Source organism: Solanum pennellii, chromosome 3 (assembly GCF_001406875.1).
Source record: "Solanum pennellii chromosome 3, SPENNV200".
NCBI classification, from domain to species: Eukaryota; Viridiplantae; Streptophyta; class Magnoliopsida; order Solanales; family Solanaceae; genus Solanum; species Solanum pennellii.
In genome coordinates this window covers 10,722,192-10,743,634 of record NC_028639.1, presented here as the reverse complement: position 1 = coordinate 10,743,634, position 21,443 = coordinate 10,722,192, and the positions used below count along the sequence as shown (strand labels likewise).

Here is a 21,443-nt window from a genome sequence, read left to right as displayed (position 1 = left end):
CCAAAAAAAAAAAAAAGACCCCAGAAGATCTAGAATTGGCTTGATGAGGATCAGTTGGTCTCTGGGTTAAATTGGAATCATTCAGTATTTTGGTTAGCATCTGTATTTTAAAATTAAGAATGTTGCAATATTATCTGGAATATGGTAAGTCTATAACCATAGTAATCTGTGATAGCAAAATGTTACGACTTCATAGTTGACCATGTAAAAATGACCTTTATTTTGGATCACATAATTCACTGTGTTTTCTTACAAATAACTGCGATTATTGTTAACGCCTCGTTTTGGTGCTGAAGCTAAGGGCAAAACAGTCAGAGCACTTCCCATTGCTTAAATATGTAATTATCAATGCTGGGCTTGTGTCTTAAAATACTATACGGTATTAAGTGTACAGATCATATTAATAAAATTGTGGGCCTGTTCAAATGCTCAATCCTAAAATTAATGCTCTTAACAGTTTCAAAAAAATAAAATAAAATTTATGCTCTTAATAGTTGCTTTCGAATTATGGTGTAAATTCATGGTTGTCTGTAAGTGAAACAAATTTCCTGTAGGTATTGTTAATTATGCAATACTATCAGATTCTTATCTGACCTCTGATGGTGGGCAGGTGAGCATTTCTGTTATTGAATACAGTGTGGTATATCTGCCATACTGCTCAAATTGAGAAGAGTAGTATTGTACTTTGACTATCTTGGCTGCGTAGCATTGACTTTTTTATTAATAGGCTAAAAAAAAGTAATATTTTCTGTTAGACATATTGGGTGGACAAACAAGCAAGTAACAACAAGAGCGAGTTTATTCCATTGGACGGCAACTCTATTCCTCTTTATGATCGTGGATATTCATTTGCTTTGACTGCAACAGATAGTTCAACCAATGTGGAAAGGTAAGTTACAGTTTCAGTCTTCGCAAGGAGCAAGTTCATTCCTAGAACATGTGTCTTATATTCTTTCAGTTGTTAGTTTGAAGTACTGTATGGGAGAGTGACACTGCAGCCAGGGTGCTCATGTTGTTAAAATATGGATATTAAAGGCTTATACACACAAATTGTTGACTGTAACTGGCTGGTAAAATTCAAATATTTTTTTTTTTTTTTTTTAAAAGGTAAATGATTTTATTAACAATGGGAATGAAAGCTCAATATACAAGAGGTAAACCCAAAAAGTAGAGATTTTACTTTAAAAAACGATTCTCTAGAAAAGACACCCCCAATCATCTATACAAGAAGGCATCCAATCATCTATACAAGAAGGATTGTTAATGGCAGTAGTTTTCCTCGCCAGTATAGAGATTATGCCCATAAATATCCTTGTTCGCAAATTTGATGGCACAGTTGTGTCCTTTGATGATCTGTGTTCTCTGCTTATGTTCTTAATTGTCGAGGAAAACTTGAAAAGGCAATACGAATGAAGGAAACATGTAGGGTACTGTGAGGAGATCCTTGACCTGATATTTGATGTTTACTTGGTGACAAGAATTTTGTTTGTTTGATTTTCAGGCATAATCGCTTATTATGTCTTTTGTATTGCAGAGGAATAGAAATGGTTGATAGTTCCCGATGTTTCAATTGTGGTTCCTATGGCCACGCGTTGAAAGAATGCCCTAAGCCTCGTGATAATGCAGCTGTTAATAGTGCCCGTAAACAGCACAAGTCTAGAAGGAATCAAAGTGCCAGTTCTCGCAATCCAACTCGATATTATCAAGATTCTCCGAGGGGAAAGTATGATGGTTTAAGACCAGGTGCCCTGGATTCGGAAACCCGAAAACTTTTGGGCCTTGGGGTGAGATTATGTTCTGAATTAGCTTTTCTCATGTGATCAATGATTTTACGTGTTCTGAACTGTTTTTAGTTTTTGATCCAATGCAATTCATTCTAGTTTTGGAAGTGGTAAGACACTGGTAGCATGGTATCTTGATTTTTCTCATCAATACTTTTCTTTTCATTTTTCAGGAGCTTGATCCACCTCCCTGGATTAATAGAATGAGGCAAATGGGATATCCACCAGGATATTTGGGTAAATAATCATATCGCGCATGCCTGTTTATATTTTGTTGGTATTCTAGTTATATTCTTAGCTTTTTGTCAAGGTGTCGTATCTGACCTCTGGTTAAACATGAGCCTTTTAATAACTAAATGAGTAAGTTAGGCCTAAATTAGTGAGCACCCAACTCTCTCTTCCCGTACTAGTATTCATCTTTTTCCTCCAGTTTTTTGTACATACCAACTTTCTTTGGTTTTGCTTCCAGAGAACAGAATGCTATTTTCAATTTTTTCAATAGCTATTGTTGAATCTACTCATAGTTTTGCAATTTACATGACATGACATTTTTAGAAGACGACGAGGATCAACCCTCTGGAATCACAATATTTGCTGATGAGAAAAATAAGGAAGAAACAGAGGAAGGGGAAATTCTTGATAAAAGCCTTCCAAACCCGCCCAGGAAGATGAGCGTTGATTTTCCAGGTGTAAATGCCCCGATACCTGAACATGCTGATGAAAGACGTTGGGAAGCTGCGCCTTCGAGTTCGCGTTATTCGAGAAGTCATTCACACAACCGTTATCACCATGCACAAGACTATGTCAACAGAGGGCATTATCATGAACAGCGTCGGTCTAGGGATTTTGAAGATGACGGACCTCCTGGTTGTGATCCTAGAACTAGCCCTTTGTTGTCAACCTATTCTTACAGATATGGGGCTTATGACTCACGATATTCATCTCATAGCCCAAGGGACAGTGCTTCAATGCCAAGAAGCCCTAGCTTTGGAAGATCCTTGTCAGAGAGAGAGAGGAGAAACCCAATCGTCAAAGATGGTTCCTATCACCACAGTTTCTATGGTTCCCCTAGGTAAATTCTCTCTAGACAATCTGATTGAATGAAGGATCTGTACTCTGATTCAGCATTCTCTTCGCCATTATTCCGTCCAGTTTAATGGCATATTTAAAGATGTACCTATAATCTCTGTATTCCCCCTGCAAGTTATTGAAATGTTGTACATGAGCTAACTTCTTATTTGAGTTGCTAAACTGGAACTGCTGATCTGTTGATGTTATGTAAAATAGCAGGTGTATGATTTTCTTTCAAGTTTGTTGATACAGTTTTACGCCTTTTGGCATTGAACGTGCTTGGTCAACTACTGTAACTTACTTCTTTTGAGGCTTCAACTTAGACCAAGACTTGATTAATTGCTCAATCAATGGTTAGATTTGTCAGCAAAATGATGAGAGTTCCATGGGGTTCTTTGTTCATCTTTGTTGTCGTAAGAAGGGACCACCCTTATGCAGTCTCAGATTTAGTTCATTTTGGAATACGCACTAGGTTATCAAATAAAAATGAGGCATTTTCAAACAAATGCCTTTTCGGACAAGAGCTAAATCTTACTACTAAAGTTATCATACATTGAACTTTTGTGCTGGGGGTGGGTGTTCAGTTTTTCGGTTTGGTTTTTATCAAACTTTAGTTCAAGTTTGGTAAGTTGGGAAGTGTAGGCCTGATGCTGGTTGGAGCAGCTATATACAGCAATACAACCTATACCTACAACTATACATTATAAACATTATAAGACAAATACATAATGATTGCTTGCTTTTGTTGACAGACCAGAATATGGTCCTTTAAGTTATTACCATTGGTGCCAACATACATAGCTTATCACCTGTCAAAATTTTATGTATGTCGTTGTCAATTGGAACCCTCAATTTTGAACAATAATTAAACTTCCCTATATTGCATTCCATAAATCTACTATTACTACTCTCTCTGTTTTTTTTTTTTTTAAAGGAAATACATTTTTTTGAGTTTGTTTAAAAGAATGATCAATTTCCTCTTTCGTAATATTTAATTTTAATTTTACATATGACATGTTTAAGACCGCAAAATTAAAAGACATTTTATGTACATTTGACATACCTGTAATTTAGGAATCACAATTTGAAAAGTTTTCCTTATTTTCTTTATCTTCATGTCAAGTCAAATTAAGTCATTCGTTTTTAAATGGAGGGAGTAATATAATAAGTAAATTACGAGTGATACAATTCTAAATTAATTTATATTAGATTAAATTTGTGGGGAAACTAAGCAAATGCCCCTAAAAACAAAATAATTACAAACACATACCCCTTTACACTCATACCCCCACTAAATAATTACAGTATATACCCACCAACTAATTTCGCTTAACTGATATTAAATAAATAGCATATATTGTATTTGTATCATTAAGGCTGCTAATTTCACTTAACTGACATATACTGCATTGGTATGATTAAGACAAATAATTTTGCTTAACTGATAACAAATCAGTATATATATAAAATGTATTGATATCTTTAAGGTTTGTTGTTTCCCTGTCATGTATTTACGTCGTCTAGAAAGGTTCTACCGTCGCTCGATAGAAATTGTATTTCAAGGCGGTCACCGCGACACTTCCGTCATCGTGGTGACTTAGCCAACGACACGTGCCCTCGGGGCCCTACTGCGGGTCGGCAAGTGGACGAGGGGCACATGCATCGCTTCTAACCCGAATTCTGACGTAGAGGAGTTCAGTCATAAATGAGTAGTTTCTAAACAAGAAACCTTAATGATCTCATAAAATATTTATATTTATATAGACTCTTATGGTATCATTAACTAATGAGTAGTTTTTGAACAAATAACCCTAATGATATCACAATAATAGACATAAACTTTTATAATATCAATACTATATATACTATTTAGTATCAAGTTAAGAGAAATTATCAGTCGTAATGATACTAATACGATATATGATACTGCTTTGTTATCAGTTAAGCTAAAATTATTGGCCTTAATCATACCAATACAAAATATGATATTGATTTAGTATCAGTTAAGTGGAAATTATCAGCCTTAATGTGAGGGGTATGGGTTGTAATTATTTATGAGAAAATGGGTATTTCAGAAATTACTTTGGGTTTGGATATGAACTTGGTTAATTACTTGAATGGTCCCTATTTAAGAATAATTACTTATTTTATGTATACTTTTCAATTATTACTATTTATAGCAATATATAATAATATTATATATTTTATTAAGCTTGTCTTTCTCTGTCGCCTCTTTTTTTTTCTCGCCTTTTTTAATTACTCACTCTTTCTTCCTTTCTTTATGTTTGTTGTTGTTTTATTTTTGCTTTCTTTTTTGTTGCTCTTTCTTTCTCTCCTTTGTGTTGCTCTTTTTTTTTCAAAGATAGTCAATGATTCTAAGCTAAATAAAATTTGTATCAGTGATTAATTAGAGAAGTAAACTAATCTTAACAAATGAAGAGCCATAATAAATTACAAAATGAATTAAACTTGAATTAAAATGTATTACACACATATTAAAGTTGAATTAGAAGAGAATAAACATGAATGCAAAATGTTAATAGATGAAAGATTATTTTTTGATGTGTAAACTGAATAAAACTTGTATCAATAATGAATAAAACAAGTAATCTAATCGTAACAAATCAACCAAGAAATTGCAAAATGAATTAAACTTGTATTAAAAAGTATATTATACAAATATTAAAGATGAATTAGAAGCGGGAATTAAGCATGAATAAAAAACGTAACTAATGAAAGACGAGATAATGATCTATAGAGTGAATCAAACTTGTATTAATAATGAATTAAACAAATATTCAATAGTAACAAATAAATCAAAAAGCAGCAAAATGAATTAAATTTCATTATACAATGTTAAAGTTGAATTAAAAGAGAGAATCAAGAATGAATGAAAAACGTAACTAACGAAAGATAAGACAATGATCTATAAACTGAATTAAACGTATATTATTGTTCATGAGTAAAACATGTATTATATGTGTGATGCATCTTATAAATTAATTTTAATTTATATCGTTAAGAAAGAGGGGTGTTTGTAATATGTATTGAATATGTGTTGTGCATGTATTATAAATATATTATAAGTGACATACCGAAATTATTTTAATTGGTATCACCAGAAAGATGATGTATTTGAAATAAGTATTATAAATGTATTTTTCATGATTTTAGTTCAATTTTAATACAATTATGAAACAAATCTAATTCAATTTTAATACAATTGCAAAACAATTCCGAAATCTTCATCGTCTTTGAGTTTTAATTTGAAATTTCTCCTAATATAAATGTTAAACTTAATCAATCTCCCTTAAAATTAAGATATAAACTCCAAAATGTTAATAATATGGAAGAACAACTTATACAAACTCATCACAATTTAGTAAGACCGAGATAATGAATTCAAAGTTTGAAGCTTTTTGTTGCCGAAATTTTAAAAATTTGAAATCTCATTTTGCGCACACAATTTTTGGGTCTTGATATTCTTCTCCTCGTGATATTCTGGATGTAAATCGTGCAATATGAATACAAGTCTATTTGAAGATATGAAGAGTTAGAGATGGTTATTTGGATTAAAAATTTGAAGAAGAAAGAAATAGAAAAAGAAAGAAAGAGAGATCATGTGTAGAGAAAGAAAAGGGGTCCAGAGTCCAGAGTGATTTCAATTTGATAACACTGTTAAATTTAGTTAAAAAGAAATTATTGTCCTAAATGGTAAATATTTTCTTAATATAGCATATTTAAGTGATTTATTATTTTAGATTCTATAGCCCATTTTGTTGTTCCCCATAAATTTGTCCACGGTTGATTTGACACATACATTTAAAACATAAATAATGAAAATAATTTTACTATATTACTTTTTAAATATAAGAAATTTAATACTTTAGAAAACACATTAGGTAATGGATAGTAACTAATATCAAGGGTAAATTATTCACTAATTTTTCAAATTAGACAAATACCGTAAGACATCTATTTTTTAGTATACTGAATAGATTAAGAAGTTGATTTTTTATTAAGATCTTGCACAAGAAGTCGAGCAAAAGAGTTTGGAGACTTGTCATTGAATCGCAAGGGCGTGAAGTTCAAGAATGTGCTAAAAATAGAAGTAGAAGGATCCATGTGGGGAGAAAGAAAGGTTATGAATGCAAAAATGACTATTCTTGAAATGCAAACCCTTTAACTAAGAAGACTTATTTCATTAAGGTATTTATGTAATACCTATTTTAGTCCTTTAGACTTAGATTATTTACATACGTTGTTGAATTCTCATGAATTGGTGGGAAATATTTGCTTAACAATCATAGGGTTATTCGGAGGAAGGTTCATGCTTGAGAATTCATTTCTCTTATAGATTAGGTGCCACTTTTGTTTTCTTTCTATTTTATATTATTTCAGATGCAGTATATTCGAGTCCGAACCCTAAAGGAAAAAAAAATTGTCAAAAATTCCAAAGGGGTACATCAAAAAAAAAAATTATTCAAAAGGGCAAAATCACTATTGACGTAGCAATTTTGTTTTCACTTAAAGCTCAAAATCGCTGACCTATCAGCGATTTCGGCGAAATTTTTTTCCAAAGAAAATTGCTTCATGGGCAGCGTTTTGGTGAATTCTATTTTTATAAAATAAAATCGATGTGATCGTAGCGTTTTTGTTCAGTTTTTTATAATATCGCTGCCCAGGCAGCGATTTAAGTGGGAATCTGTTTTTTTTTTTTCTTAATATCGTAAATGGGATTTTTTTTCTTTCTTTTTTTTTTTAAATTTGACAGCTGTTTTAGCTAACTAATTTCTATTAAAATATTGCTACTATTTTTTTAAAAAAAATTTGTATTCAATGTTGGTGTTTAAAAAATAATTTTACAATTTTTTTTGATAAATGACACTGATTTTTTTTTTTAAAAAAAAAAGTTTTCACCAAGCAACGATTCTTTTATGATAAAAAAAATTCACCAAAACGTTGTCTTGACAGCAATTTTTTAAATATATAAATACTGCAATTGCAGTAATTTAAAAAATGGATTTTTTTAGAATAAAAAAACATTTAGTGAAATTTTTACTAAAAATTGTAACGCGATTTTTATTTTGATCAAAATCTCAAAAGAAAAATCACCAACATATAATACGACTTTTTTTAAAAAATAGTTGGCAACGATATTTTTAAAAACAAAAATTTACTAGAAGTGATTTGTTTTATTAAAAAGAAAAAACTTTTTTTTATAAAACGCTGATTTTAATTATTTTCAAAAAAAATTCACCTACAATAAATAATTTTTAAAAAATAATTGACATCTATATTTTTGAAAAGTAGTATACTTTAATAGCTACCAAGGCCATATTTTAAAATATATATACATATATATATATATATATGTGTATATATATATATATATATATATATATATCCACAGAAATCGCTGCGGAAGCAGCGATATTTCCAAAAAAAAATTCACTAAAGCGATTTCCTTTTAAAAAGAAAAAAAAAATATTAACGAAATTGTTGGTAGGTCAGCGATTTGAGACTTAACGAAAAATAAAATCGCTGTATAAATGATATATCTCTTTGGAATTTTTAGTAATTTTTTCAACCCTTTAAACTTCGAACTCCAGTATATTCTTTCTTTTTGAAAAAATTGTTTTAAATATATCATTAATCATTAATATAGATGTGCATAACTTCAAGATGTAATACCAACCATTATGTGTTGTAATAGTCATACCTCCCTATTGATCTTCCACACCTCCAAATTCTTCCCCGCGTTCGCAAAATTTAATGTCATGTTTATGATATCCTTTAATATTTCTCAATATCACCCTATAAATATGAGTATTAAGAATCACATTATACACACTTGATGACTGAATCACTTTAAAAAATAAAAAAGCTCCTATCCTTTGTCTATTTTATTTCTTATTTACTTTCTTGCTTCACCATTATTCTTGTTCCTTATTTTATTAGCACAAGGCTCACAAATTAAGGCAAAATTAATTCGACAATTGAATTGTGGAGATGGTGAGTTTCTCTTCTTTGTTGTTTATGTTAATTTTATTTTTAGGAAAAAATTTATATATTTTTGAACTATTGAAAACGCTATACATATATTCTTTATTATACTATTGATACATCAGAGTTCTTGGAACAAAGACCAGAAACTCTTTGCTGAATGTGGCTCAAAACAATCAAAAATCTCAGGAGCTAATCCAAAATCACCTACTCAATCGTCTAAAAAGTGAAGCACTCTGTCCTTCAAACTAATGGACGACACGTGTCCTAATACTATGCATTTGCTCAATATTTTACTTAAAACTAAAAAATTCCACCCCTTCACTATTTTGAACCCACCCACTCACAATCAAAATAAAATAGTTATTCATCTTTTTCTTATGTAATATAATTGATTCTTTGCTTGATTAACAAAAAGTTCCATCTTCAATAAAAAAAAGTCGGTTCATCTTCCAAAAAGTTTTATACAACATTTAACACAAATTGCTTTGAAGAATATTTTTAATCTTGAACTAATTAAAATCTATTTCAAAAAATTTTCAACCCTAGACAAAGATACCAAATTAAAATCAAAAGCTTTCCAACAACAAAAATCAATTGTGCATTGCTAGATGCTTCAAAATCTTTTAAAAATCTATTTGAAGAATATTTTCATACCATTTCAACAACAATCTATTTGAGCTCAAAATTTTCAATTTCATTGCAATCCCATTTTGAAGCTTGGAGATTTTAACATAAGAAATCTAAAGGGAAAAAGGTCAAAAATACCACTCGACTCTGTTTTTAAGGTTAATTGCCAGTAAGCAGACACATAAGGTAATCAACTTATAAAATAGAACACCATACGACTAAATTATTGTAACATTGTTTCAATGACATTTAAGTAAAAGGGAAATCTAGTGTTACAATTTCACTAGTTAAATCGTGCTACCAAGATTATGGACACTAAGATTGTTAAACAAAATGAAAGCACCTGGCAACCCTAATCACAATCATTAAAAAAGCTACGACCTCAAAAGACACTTCTGTTTTCATTTCAAGAAGAACACACACCACCACTAAACAAACTCTAAAAGCATGAAACCGCTCTAAAAGTGTATCAAAATAAATGGAATACTTGTCAACATGCCTAGAAAACTACCCTCAGACATGCATGCAACCGATGTGCACTGTCATTTCGGCCTTTCACTATGTGGTGATGAAACTCCAAATCTTCTTCCCTATTGAGACTTCACCAGGATGCGGAACCTCTTCCTCCTCGTTGCCCTCATCTAATTCATCGTTCTCATCAGCATCCTCATCTCCTTCTCCATCTTCTTGCACAATGGTGTCACCTTCATGTTCCTCGTCGTAGACATTGTAAGCTGAGGGTCCTTCTGGTGTTCCATTCATTTCTTCACTTAAACCTGTAGCATCTACCAATTCATTAGCTATATCACCAGCGCATCCCTGATCATCTGCTGCTTCAATCAACTGCCAGAGAAGCAATAACAAACTTTAGAGGTCATTTGATTTAGAGACAAGTAATGTTGCAATTGCAATACAAAGATTAATAATGAAAAGACCAAAAATAATATATGCATCATTTCTTGTTGAATGTGTTTTTGCTATGATAAAACTACAAATTAATGTTCTATGTATAGTTTAAAACGTGCGTGACCTTTTAAATAAAATAACCTGCTTTTCACTAGCCATTTTAGTGTTTTTAATTCATATATTACTAGCATTCTTGTTCCACATTCTATACCGCATACAACAATACATACGTTTTTGCATAATTTATGAGGAAAAACAAAAATAGCAAAGCATATGTAAAATAATGCTTGGATTTTAAGGCGAGATTAAATCTCCTCACCACACCATCCACAGTTGTCTGTCACCAGAAAAATGTATTAGAATGTTTCTTTTGAGCAAAAGATCCAGTTTACTAATATCAACGTATATCTAAATAGATAGTATACTTACAGGGCTATCGGCTACAGTGGGGAGAGCAGCATCAAAGTTTCTGAGTTCTCCATCACTGATGGCTGCAGGAGTTTCTGGAACGACTTTGGAGTCCCCATTTTCTTCCTGAGATTTTGAGACCAGCTCTGGCAAGGATCCATTAGCTGTTGCTACAGCAGCACTGATGGCAAGCATGTAAAGTTAAGACACATTAGCTTTCAAAACAACAGCTGTTCCTAGCTCATAGAATGTGAGAAACATCGGGAAGGAGCACCCAAGAAAAGAGAAGTAACTAGAAAGTTGGTCATCTCCATCCAATGTTGGAGTTCCATGAGACCTAATATCTTTTATCAGAACAATTGAATACCAGACCACTCAATGGACTCTCAAACACCGCGATGCTAGTGATAAATCTGGTTCCTATAGTCCTTTGGGTAGATTGAATTAGACAACTTCTAACGAGAAGGAAACTAGGAATACCACTCTGACATCCAGGTAATTAAAGGACTAACCACTGCAAATAACTTCACTAAATTTAATCAAACCAAGCTCATAGACATAAATAGGTCATGAAAGGAGTGCATTCGAATGGAACCACCTCTTCCTTCCCGTAAAACAAACATACTTAGAGCTATATAGTAAATTGAACCAAGCTGTCTGATGTCTGGAGCACAAGATTAGTATATATATATAAAAATTGTATTCCTCAGAGTATGATGCCGGCAACTCCAAAAGAGAGACGATTATAGAAAAGAAAATAGCTTACAAAGAGCCTAACAAATGCAAAATTTGATCTAACACCCTCTATACACTGCTGGTTACACCAACAAAACAAAGACACAATACCTACAAACCTAGAACTTGTACTGAAGAGGAAAATGTTCAGGCCAAGAGAATTCTCAGGTGTCAATCTTGAAGGACAAGGTTGAGGACGGAATTGTGATATGAGTAATTTCGAATTCCACAACTCCTTTAGGAAAGTTCATCCAAACTTGAACAGTCAACTACCATTCATAATCCTAAAGAACTCATCATTTCATATCTAAATGTCCACAAGTGACCTTATCCAAGACACTTAGGATGTCAGAAGTCACTGATGTACAATTTTACCCATGAAGTTAAGTTTGATAGATACATTGAGGGACAAGCTTAAACCTTTCACTTCTCCCAATTTATACTCTGTTTATACCTATTGGACGCGGCAGCGAAGGAGGGGGGGCTGGAGAAGGTGAGCTTCATTTTTTCCTCGGGCAAAAGCCTTCTAAATGTTTGCATAAAAATTAATTTTAGCGCGACACTTTTTTTTTGGAGAGATCTCATTCATGGTTTGGTTCATTTTATCTACGCACTACAATGAAAAGCAGAAACTAAAAAGCATACAAGGGATGTACCTTCTGGAATGACGGAGATTGTATCTTTTTTCACCAGGAGCCTGCACAGACGGGGCAGCCTTTTGCCTCCTCTTCCTCCTGCTGGTGGTTGTCACACTATCTGACTGTCCATCACTATGACTTCCATCAAATTCACTTGCTGTTCCATGGATGCGAGTACGCTTTCTGGTCTTACTTGGCGCTTCACCAAAGAGACTGGATTCTTCTTTCTGGCTCTCATTTACATTAATTGAGGCCTCCAAACCTCCATTGACGAGTGTATTCTCAGACTCCTTAAGATTTTCTCCAAGGGTAATTTTTGCACTTGTAGCTTTCGAATTAGTGTGACCTGTCTTACTGTTTTTACCACGCCCTTTCCTGACGGGTCTGCGCTGGCTATTTCTGTTCGAATGCTGAGAGTCTTCAGGAACATCTTGGCCAACTTCCACCTCTCTAACACTGTTATCTGTTTGAAGTTTTTGGTCATCAAATGTGTCTTTAATAGAGACAGCCAGATCTACTTGATCTTTTTCCACTATAGTATCAGGTAATTCACCTTCGAATTTCTCTTCCGGAGAAGATCCGCCAATGAGATCTTGAGATGCAGGATGCTCAATTTTCTTACCTGGTGAAAACTTCAGAAGCTTTGTTGTACATTTGCGAAGCCAGGACATGGTTCCAGCAGAAGCCATAGATCCTGAATTAAGAGCACCTGGCAACAACTCATTGTTAGCCCTTACAGGTGTGTCCTGGAAACCATCAGTTAAATATTCCTGTACAACATTTCGCAGGGAAGGGGCCTCTAAATCCACCACATCATTTAGAGGTTGAAGGTCAGAAAGCTCAAATATACGAATCCCCTCTCCACATGAGCTGCAATTCTCCTGCTTCTTGACAAAAGCAAGAAACCTCTCCCTTTCTTTTGCAAAAGCTTCCCTTTGATCCTTCAACTTCCTGCTCAAACCATCGAGCACATCAATGTCCTTTTTCATCTCTGACTGTTGTTCCACCAAATGCATCTTGTTTGATGAAATTTCCTGTTTTTCGTGCTCCAGCCTTACTCTTTCTGACTTCATCACTTCCATTTCCTTATGGGCTACTTCCCTTAAATAGTTAGCATTGCTGAGTTCCCTCTGCCTCTCTTCCTCAAAGCGTTTCTTCTGCTCATGCAGTGCGGATTCCATTTCCTCCCGCTTCCGCTGCATTTCATTCTCAAGATCTCGTTTTTGTTTTTCGAAATCATGAAGCATTCTGATCTTCTCACTTTGAGTTTTCTCAGATAATACTGATCTCTCATGATCCATTGTAGCTGCAAATGTCTCTTGTGCCACCTTAAGGGCTTCCAACTCTCTCTGAACATAATTTTCTGTTTCCAGCTTCTCCTTCTTCAACCTTTCCTCTTCAGTGTGCTGCAGTTTCTCAAATTTCTTTTTCGAATCATTAACTTCCTGCAACTCCTTCTTGATCGCAGATCTTTTCTCATCCAGCTCTTCCCATTCTCTCTCAAATCTCTCTTTTTCCTGCTTTAAATCTTCAGCTTCATTCAAAAGAGTGTCTCGCAAATCTCTATACTTGTCGATCTCCTGCTTCAGTTCTGATTGAAGGCGAGCATGTTCCATTTTCTCATCTTCGGTTATTTTAAGCTGCTCGATTCCCTCATTAATCTTGAACTGTTGTTTTTCAAGTTCAGCTCTTCTGTTCTCAAGTTCAACCCTTAAAGCCAGTAAACGATCCTTCTCAGTAAATATCTGCTTCTTTTCAGTTTCCAATTCTTTCTCATCAATTTTCAGAGACTTCTCCCTTTCCTTTAGTGCTTTCAGCTTCAATTCAAGATCTTTTTCCTTCTCTTTCATTTTGTCACTTTTCTTTTCAAGTGCCTGTTCACGTTTTTTGAGTTTTTCTTCAATATGACTAACTTCAGCCTCCTTCTTCTCCAGTTCAATCACCTTGTTTTCCAGTTCCTCATCTAGTGATGCATGCCTCTGTCTCATCTCTAATTCAAACTCCTCCTCCTTAGATTTCAGGATAGCTCTATGTTCATCCATTAGCTTTTGAATTTCCTCCTGTTCATTATTTATCACAAACACAGTAAAAATATGATAGTTAAATACTTCAAAACTTTTATTTTCCAAGTTCTTATCTTCCTCAGAAACAAAAGACTTTAAAGGGGAAATTACCGAAGAGAAATTGAATAAAAAAGGGAGGGACTATCCTCATAAATAACTATCAAGAATTCAGAATAACAAATCAGTATAAAATGCAGATACTTACTCTTTCTTTTGCATTTAGCTTTTCCTGTAGTTCATCTAATTCTTCCTTTTTTATCTCCAGGCTCTTCCTCACATCCTCAAGTTCCTGTATAAAATGGAAAATTCATAAACATGAAGATAGATCAATATACACATTAGCTACTCCATTGGAGAATTCAAAGGACACTTGCCTTCTCCGTAGAAGCAAGGTTAGCTAGTCGGCTGCTCATGTCAACTTCTTTCTTCCTCAAAACTGAGTTAGCTATGTCAATCTTCCTCTGCTCATCTTCCAGGTCACTCTGCTTTTGCCTCAGAATGCTGTCATTCTCATTTGCTCGCTGCTCTCTTTGATTAAGCAATGTTCGGGCATCAGCCAGCCTCTCCTCTCCTTCCTTTAGTTTTCTTTCCCATTCTCGCAACTCTTCTCTGTGTTTAGATATAGCACTCTCATGAGCTTCACGCCTGACATAACAGGGGGGGAAAACTGTTACTGTGAAACCTAAAAAAGAACAAGTAGCGTAAAAAAATGAGAAAAATAATAACGTTCAAAGGAACATACTCGGTATTGAAAGAGGACCGTTCTCTTCTAAGTGCATTTTCTTGAGCCTCGATATCACGCATTTTCCTCTCAACATCTGAACTTTTTCTACTCACCTCAGCGGTCTTGGCGTCAGCTGCACGCAATTTCAGTTCTACATGTAGTGAATTCTCTTCAACACTAGTAGCCAATGCCTTTGCCTCATCTAATTTCGAATCAGCTACATACTTGGTCTCTGCATACTGAGAGCGCATCTCACGCAGTTCCTTCTCTAACTGCACCAGCCAACAATTCGAAAGTTACCAGACACATCGATAGCGGGGATCCAGGATGTTCAATGTTCATTTAGGAGAATCGAGCAAGTTCACCACATAATAAAAATGGAGAAATCAACAAAATTACCTCGCAAGTGCCTTCTATAATTCGGCTTTTGTTCAGAGTTTTAGTTGTTCTGCACCCTCTTTGATCATTAGATGACTAAAAATAAATTGTATCACCCCAGAAACCAAGGTAAATGTTTGTATGACAGGTTTGTGCTACATAGAAATATTCCAGATAAACATATGTGGCTCTAGCACAAATGCTGAATTTGTCTGCCCATTAGTTACATAGTTTACCATACTGTATGGTTACAAATGACACGTATCATTATTACTAATTCTTGGCAACATAAACCGGTGATGTTCTAAAGCACAAAAGATGGAATGTATAGGAGAGCAGCATACCATATGGTCATAATTGACACATATCATTACTCATCCTTTTTATTTGTTTAGTCTGATTGTTATAATCATGTTAGCTATCACATCACACGTTTTTGAAAGAACAGTCTGATCCTAAAACATATGGTTGGCTAATAAAGTAGAAGAAATGTACCTCACGCACACATTGGTTCTCAACACCCAATGCCTTCCTCAAATTCTCCTCCCGTTTCTCCACTTCAGATAGAGCAATTAAGTGAGCTGTATGTTCTCTTCTATAGGCCTCATTTGCTTCACTTAAGGCTTGCTTAATTTCTTCAAGCTTAGCAGACCACTCCTTTTTCTCAATCAAGAGAAGGCCCATATTGTACTGATAGTCAACAAGCTACAGAAAAAACACAGATACAAAAAGATCCTTGTTTAATTAGTTCAAACTCATACACCAATGACACAACATGTATATACTGAAACACTAACATATACTTCAAAGAAACAAGCAGCAACATCTTGCACTATGTACCTTTATCTTTGGCCATAACAAGGGCAACCCCCTCCCCTTCCATCGGTGGACAGGGAATTAAGTTAGGTTGGGACATATCTTGCAAATACAACTTACAGGAATTTTCTATATGCAAAAGCATGGATAATACCAGATATAGAAAGAAAATCAAGGCTATTTAATAGATTGATGAACTCATAAACAACAAGGAACATCTAACTGTTAATTAGACTGAGATGTCAAAACAGTACAATCAGTCAATCAGTAAAAGAGAAATGAAGATTATATTATTACCAAAACTTGGATGTCATAATATCAGCTCCACTTGCAAGAAAGGAGTTCAAAATTGTCACCGAATTTAGCAAGACTCTTGAATATTCAAATTTAAAAAGAAACATTTCCTCTATCAAAAAAGAAATCCCTTATGTGGGCTTCTAGCCAACTCGAGTCGGCACACATGTTCAAAACTCTATGGGCCCTTAAATACCAGGTTTTGTTCACAGTAGAGTTCCAACCCATGACATGGGCCCAATATCATGTCTTTTTTGTCCTCACCGGAGAACCAAGGACCCGAAAAGCAGAAACATTAAAAAAAAATTGCCTCTGAAAAGGGAAAGTTGAGTCCCAACTTGCTCTGTCAACCAAAAACAGTATTAGAATAAATCATTCTATTTTACTGGACTTTAACTTGGGAGCATAGAACAATAGTATGACATTCAAGAGTTCAACAAAATTTAGCAAGCTGTTTTGGTAAATTCAGGAACTAGTAGAAAATTTTCTCAACTCAGGAAGAATTCGTGATTCAGAGACCAAAGTTTTGTCCTAGTGGCAGCAGTCAGTTTCTGAATTCGAAAATTCACGGTAGAGGAACCAATATGTTGTCCTTGTGGCAATATAGATTGTCGTTTCATCATACAAATTTGGAATCTTTCTGGAAGTCAGCTCTCTCTCCCGTCCACAGGAAACATGAGTTAAAAAATGTGCTTGTATTAGGATTGTTGTCTCACATACTTTAGATGGACAAATGCTCTCAGATAGCTTAATGAATAAACTCTGAGCTTCAATTAAAATGTCTGTGGCTCAACATGTCAAAAGTTCTATGTCCAACCAAGTGAGGGTCTAGCAATCTATGCCATTACTAATCTTAGTTTGGTACCAAGTAACATTATGATCACTGTTTGACAATGTATACATATAAGTTACCCAATATGTCAACCCCAAGGAAATCATTGTAGCACCAAGAGAAGAGAACCTTGGAAATCAGTATGAAAATAAGTACTCATTGACCGCCTCTTCAACCGTTCCCTTGGTGATTTTGACTGGCACTGAAGTTTAAAAATGAAAGATAATACTAATTACAATAAGCTGAATATACATAACATACCAAAAGTACCCTTGCATCTTTTCGTCTTCAAAATGGCACGTCATTGCAATATGAGAAGGCTAAAATGAGAATGTTACAGATAAATTGTTTTCAAATATAAAGCTAGATCTTTTTGAATGGACCATAAAGAAAAGTGTGTCAAGAGTATTATGCTAATAATAATGGTGTTGGCAGTGTTTACAAAGGCTCATTTAAGGTACGCTTAAGCCCTGAAATTCAGAAAAGCTCAGGGAGGTGATCTTCACCTGGCTTAAGCTGCACTTCCGTGTAGGCAAGGCACTGAAGCATGCCCCTCACTTCCCATGAGTTCTATCTTGAATCAAGGATACTAAATAATAGATAAAATCAGTAAAGAGATATATTAATTGTCAAGGAGAACACTATGAATGAATTTGCTACTATTTCTTACATTACAAATATATTTTTATTTTTATTTTTATTTTCTTCATAGTGGTTATACATAAACCCCACACTGAACTGGTCTCAGGTTCAATTCCCAGCAGAGACAAAAACAATAGGTGATTCTTACTCTCTGACCTAGCTTTGGTGGACAGAGTTACCTTGAATCTTTTGTTGGTGTAGGTGGCAGGTATTCTATGGAATTAGTCGAGGTGCGTGACAACTAGCCCGGACACCACGGTCATCAAAAGAAGAAAATAAACCGCACACACACTGAACTATGTGTTGCAGTTAAAGCCCGAATAGACCTAGAATGATTTCAAATATTTTCACCTTTGACACTAGGCATTGCAACCCACATGTGCACACCTTGATTTATCCATCAGTTAGCTTCTACCTCCCACCAACAGAGATAACAAGTAAACCTGTTGATCGACCAACACTTCACATATATGAATGGTCCATCTCAACTTCATTGACAATTAGGTCACACACCTGGACATATGATTGTCATCTAAAAACTAACCACTTACTAGGTGAGGGGAAATCTTAAAAGTCATTCCATGTAATGAAAGGATAGTGAATGGACACTGCATAATAACTTCTAACTTTATTAATCATTACAAAACACATCCTATAGTGTTCGGATCAAAAATCAAAGGATTTCTGAGTTCAGAGTAAAAAAACTAGTTTCTCGTTTCCCATGAATTAAAGGGGGCTTTCCCTTTAATTAAACAACCACAGTGCTACCCTGCCTGAGGATCTCACAACTTCTGAGGGTTTTAGCAGGTAATTTGAACTTGGGATTCTCCTTTTCAATGTATTATTTGAAAAGAAATACTACTACTTAAGAAGCATATAAATACAAACAGAACAAGCACAGCCTACTTTCCAACCAAGCATATAAATACAAACAAAACCCAATTTTTTACAAGATCCATGTACAAAATACAAAATAAGCTCTTCGTAACTTCATAAAACCAAGCAAATTACAACTGTTTTTTCCTACACCTATTTCTTCCAACAAAGTGTAAAACCAAGAAAACTAAAAAAAAGTACCAAATAGCAAAACAATCATCTTCCTTAAAAAAACACAAGTGGGGTTAGTAAAGTTAACCTCATTTTCAAGCTTCGACACCTTATCAAGTAGCACTACTTTATCCACGGTATCATAATCTTGAATTGATGACAAACCCTTTTGTCCAGAACCCATAAAAACAACATCTTTACCCTTAGAAACTGTCTTATTAGCCAGATCGGTTCTGGGTGTCAAAGTCCAGCCGGAGAAAACCTTTCTCGGCGGTGTAGACATTATCAAAAAACCCCAATAATCACCTTTCCAAGAATCTCAAAAATCAAAAATCAAAGATTTCAACTTTCGATTAAAAAAAAAAAAAACTTTAGTGGGTTTCACGATAGCAGAAAAAAAAAGTATAATATTGAAAAAAAATCGGAATTTTTGAAAACCCTTCACCGGAGTTCTTGAACCACCCCCACCCTACTTACGCTCTTTATCGCAAGCCCACTTTGTTTAATTTCGATTTATTTACTGTTTGAAGTCCAGCAGCCATTCTTTTTATATGAAATTACAATTTTGTCCTTCTTCTTTGTATAATTATATCCGTTAGGTTAGGGTGTTTTCGGAATTTTACGAGCCGCCTTTGGATGTAAAAGTGACTTTTGTTTTCGTATTGTCGAAAATACCCTTGTGAAAGTAGATTAAAGGGAGGGTATAAGATGTAAATAAGGAAGGATCTAAGGGTATTTATGGGGATAAGGGAATATGTTGCTTTGTAATGCCACGGTGTTAACAGGTTGGTTTTTAGGAAGCTTTGGGAAGAGATGGAATGGAGGGGTCTTCTAAGCCATGTATTTTTTGCCTCTCTACATATACACTTTACATTATCCATTTCTAACTAATAATAATAATAATAATAAATGTGTTTCGTATCAACACATGAAATTAGATACAAGAAAAAAAGAACTTCTTTTTTGATTAGTTTGGTCTATTTTGACTTGGCATAAAGTTTTTTAATTTTTTTTTTGAAATTTGTGATATTAAATTCAGATATGTCAAATATATCAAAATATTTTTTAATCTTGTCGTTTAAAGCATGGAATGTGAATAATTAAAATTCAAGAGTTACTAAAAGAAAAATAGATCAAACAAATTGAAACAGAAGAAGTATTAAATATAACAATTGACGTTAAAATATATGCTAGCTCTATGCAATTGATAAAGAATTTTATGTGAAAAGGTTAGAAAGGTATTTTAAACAATCTAACCTCTTTCTTTAATAATATTAACTAGTGAAATCGTCCGCGCTTCGTGTGGCTATATAAAATATTTATAACATAATAATATGTAATGTATATATTTATGTTAGTATTAGATGTATAAGATAATTAATATTGATATTCCTCTTCATCCGCATATGAAACGTTTTCTCATTTTTTTAAACAATCCGCATATGAAACGTTTTCTCATTTTTTTAAACATATAAAATGAAATTTCTTTTTGAATCTTTTTAAATGCAAAACTATTCATATGTATATATTCTAATGAAATATTCACCGTGTTGAAGTAAATGGAATTAGAGACGATATTTTGAAATAACAATATATTGAATTATGTTGAACATATTACATATGTTTTAATTTCCTCTATTTTTTATAGGAGTACTATTTTCTATACAAATTTTGATTTCGTAAAAAAATATTTTGATTTTTTTATTATTTCGTTATTATTACATTTGTTTATTATAACTTTTAAACACTAATTAAATATTTATAAGAATTATGAACAATGAAACATATAAAAATTATGAATAATATTTAAGATTATAGTTACAAGTAAGATGAAGAGACATGAGTTATAAATAATTCAAATGTACAATTTTATTAGACATTGAATGCATTGATAATTACGCATTGATTTTATTTTTAAAATAAATAAATGAAAATAAGAACTGAAAATACAAAAAAGTGAACCAAAATAATATAATAATCATTGACTCCATATTATAAATACATTTCAAACAAAAAAGAATAGCGACAAAAATAGATTGTTACATATGCAAAAGATGGCATCGTGGAATTAGTATTTTCAATTACTTTTTGCAAGTATAATAAAAATGAAACTCCTAATAATCATAATTTTTTTTGTTGTTTAAAGGGGATAATTATATTAATTGTGCTTCATAATAATAATATGTCACGACCCAAAACGGGCCGCGACTAGCACCCACACTTATCCTACTATGTGAGCGAACCAACCAATCTAATCCCCAACATTGCAACCATAAATAACAAAATATAATGCGGAAGACTTAAAACTCATTAATGAAAATCGATTAAATAACTTATAAAAACTCAATACTATTTATTCCCAAAACCTGGAAGTCATCACCACAAGAACATCTATCCTCAAATTACTAATCTAAGAGTATCTAAGAAACTAAAATAAGTAAAAAGCTAGTCCATGCCGGAATCTCAAGGCAT

The 21,443-nt window shown here is 33.5% G+C and overlaps 2 protein-coding genes across 3 annotated transcripts in view; one reads left to right on the top strand and one right to left on the bottom strand.

Moving 5' to 3' along the window:
* Positions 1-3,148, top strand: part of LOC107015471 — a 15,215-nt gene extending 12,067 nt beyond the window's left edge. Inside the window, exons 6-9 of the mRNA XM_015215753.2 lie at positions 756-889; positions 1,535-1,784; positions 1,955-2,018; positions 2,337-3,148. Coding sequence (XP_015071239.1) covers positions 756-889; positions 1,535-1,784; positions 1,955-2,018; positions 2,337-2,857 — 969 coding nt within the window. The 3' untranslated portion in view covers positions 2,858-3,148. The remainder of the gene's footprint in view (positions 1-755; positions 890-1,534; positions 1,785-1,954; positions 2,019-2,336) is intronic.
* A 6,538-nt stretch (positions 3,149-9,686) lies between these two features.
* LOC107014264 (protein CROWDED NUCLEI 1-like) lies at positions 9,687-19,775 on the bottom strand. 2 transcript variants are annotated; one of them, XM_027915659.1, is made up of 9 exons: positions 19,060-19,195; positions 17,789-17,871; positions 15,836-16,045; positions 14,981-15,234; positions 14,613-14,883; positions 14,444-14,527; positions 12,194-14,235; positions 10,824-10,983; positions 9,687-10,331 (listed from the first exon to the last, which is right to left on the bottom strand). In XM_027915659.1, exons 3-9 carry the CDS (start codon positions 16,022-16,024, stop codon positions 10,047-10,049), a joined length of 3,285 nt encoding a protein of 1,094 aa, XP_027771460.1. In that variant the 5' UTR covers positions 16,025-16,045; positions 17,789-17,871; positions 19,060-19,195; the 3' UTR covers positions 9,687-10,046. The 2 variants fall into 2 exon arrangements, with proteins under 2 accessions (XP_027771460.1, XP_015069610.1); XM_015214124.2 differs by lacking the exon at positions 17,789-17,871 and having other exon boundaries at positions 19,060-19,775.
* Positions 19,776-21,443: the final 1,668 nt, after the last annotated feature.